Source organism: Acanthisitta chloris, unplaced genomic scaffold (assembly GCF_000695815.1).
Source record: "Acanthisitta chloris isolate BGI_N310 unplaced genomic scaffold, ASM69581v1 scaffold24227, whole genome shotgun sequence".
NCBI classification, from domain to species: domain Eukaryota; kingdom Metazoa; phylum Chordata; class Aves; order Passeriformes; family Acanthisittidae; genus Acanthisitta; species Acanthisitta chloris.
Window position 1 is genome coordinate 4,526 of NW_008684596.1, and position 2,185 is coordinate 6,710.

A 2,185-nucleotide genomic window follows, 5' to 3' on the forward strand; every position below is an offset into this window, starting at 1 on the left:
GTGTCAGAGAGAGCTGTCTCCATGCCCTGCCTCGGCGTGTGCTCCAGACCAGGCACCTTAAAGCTTTCTGGGGTGTCCCCAGCCCTGGAACCATCCCTGAGACACACCAGCAGAGCAGCCTCGAGGCTGGTGATGCCTCATTCGCACCTTTTCCTTCCCCATCCATCCCCAGCACTTCTGGCTGAGCCAGACCCAGCTCCTTTTGCCTGTGGTGTCAGACCCCCCCAGTGCCTGTGGTGGGATGCCAGGGGGGCAGCTTTGCTGTGGCCACCAGTGACCATGTGGTTTCTCACCCCTGTAGCTCTTTGTGATCGACAACGGAGCCGACGACTGGCGGATAGCGATGACGTACGAGCGCATCCTCTACATCAGCCTGGAGATGTTGGTCTGTGCCATACACCCCATCCCTGGGGAGTACAAATTTTTCTGGACAGCCCGTCTGGCTTTCTCCTACACACCTTCTCGGGCAGAGGCAGACGTGGACATCATCCTGTCTATCCCCATGTTTCTGCGCCTCTACCTGATCGCTCGGGTGATGCTGCTGCACAGCAAACTCTTCACCGACGCCTCCTCGCGCAGCATTGGGGCTCTCAACAAGATCAACTTCAACACTCGCTTCGTCATGAAGACACTCATGACAATCTGCCCTGGGACAGTGCTGCTGGTCTTCAGCATTTCCCTCTGGATCATTGCTGCGTGGACAGTCCGTGTGTGTGAGAGGTGAGAGGGGTTTGGGATGAGCAGTGGTTTGGGATGCTGTTCAAGATGCATGTTGGTTCAGGATGTGTGGAGGTTTGGGATGCACGCTGGTTTGGGATGAGCAGTGGTTTGGGATGAGCAGTGGTTTGGGATGAGCAGTGGTTTGGGATGAGCAGTGGTTTGGGATGAGCAGTGGTTTGGGATGAGCAGTGGTTTGGGATGAGCAGTGGTTTGGGATGAGCAGTGGTTTGGGATGAGCAGTGGTTTGGGATGAGCAGTGGTTTGGGATGAGCAGTGGTTTGGGATGAGCAGTGGTTTGGGAAGAGCAGTGGTTTGGGATGTGTGGCAGTTCAGGATGCTCAACAGTTTGGAATGCTCCATGGTTTGGGATGCTCAGCTGTTCAGGATGCATGTTGGCTCAGGATATGTGGAGGTTCAGGATGCTCAACAGTTTGGGACACATGGTGGCTCATGGCAAGCAGCAGTTTGGGATATGTGAAGGTTTGGGATGCTCAGTGGTTCAGGAAACACAGTGCTTCAGGATGTTTGGTGATGTGCAGTGACTCAGGACACTCAGCACTTCAGGGTTTTGGGATGCACGACAGTTTGGGATGCTCAGAGGAGCTGCAACATCCCAGCACCCTGGGGGAGGTATGCAGAGCTCCAGGGCCTCAGCAGCTGCAGGTTTCCTCCAAGGAGCCTTGTCCCAGTGGAGGCAGAGCAGGGGCAGCCCTGTCCCCTCAGTGCAGTGCCTGGGCCAGGCAGGTCCTTGTGCACGGGGACAGTGTGCGGTGGGAGAAGCCCCAGGAGGACACGTGAGGGACATGGGGAGCACCAGGAGCCGGTGGGCTGTGTGTGGGGAGAGGCCAGAGGTGCTGGTGGTGAGTGGCAGGGCTTGGCTTGTGCTCTGGCATCCTGCAACCGACTGCCATGACAACACGGTGGTGACAAACCCACTGCTGGGTGGCACCGTGCCAGCACCGCCGCGCTCAGCGCTGGGGTTGCTGTGGAAAATGGTTACCACTGCCCCTCCATCGCCTGGGGCCCTGCCAACACTCTTTGGCCACTGAGGGAACCAGGGGGGCTGTGGCTGTGCCATGCCCACTGCTGTGCCAGAGGGTTTTCTCCATGGCCACAGGACAAGGTGCTGGCAGACCTCACTCCGGGGCAGGGAGGGCAGATCCCCCGTGGGGTGTCCTGTTGTGGCAGCTTTGTGCCATCTGTGGAAGTGAGGGGTGAGGGATCACACCAGTTGGCACCCCAGGATCACCCAGATTGCTTCTGGGTGCTTGCAAGGCAAGAGGAAGGTCACCCTTCCTCTTCCCCTGGGTGGGACCCGTTGCTCTGGTAACCCTGCGAAGGGGCATTAGGGCAGCTGTGAGTGCTGCAGCAGTGGCATGGGATGGCACACTGGGGTTTTACAAGCTTTTACAGGATGCATCTGTCTTTTTACCTCCTTTAATGATCCTCTCCGGATGGGCTGGAT

General features: G+C 57.8%; 1 protein-coding gene across 1 annotated transcript in view; it reads left to right on the forward strand.

Moving 5' to 3' along the window:
* Positions 1-720, forward strand: part of LOC103806704 (small conductance calcium-activated potassium channel protein 3-like) — a gene marked incomplete at both ends in the record, with an annotated part of 3,674 nt that extends 2,954 nt beyond the window's left edge. The window contains one exon of the mRNA XM_009079413.1: positions 302-720. Within this exon, the coding sequence (XP_009077661.1) occupies positions 302-720 (419 nt within the window). The remainder of the gene's footprint in view (positions 1-301) is intronic.
* Positions 721-2,185: the final 1,465 nt, after the last annotated feature.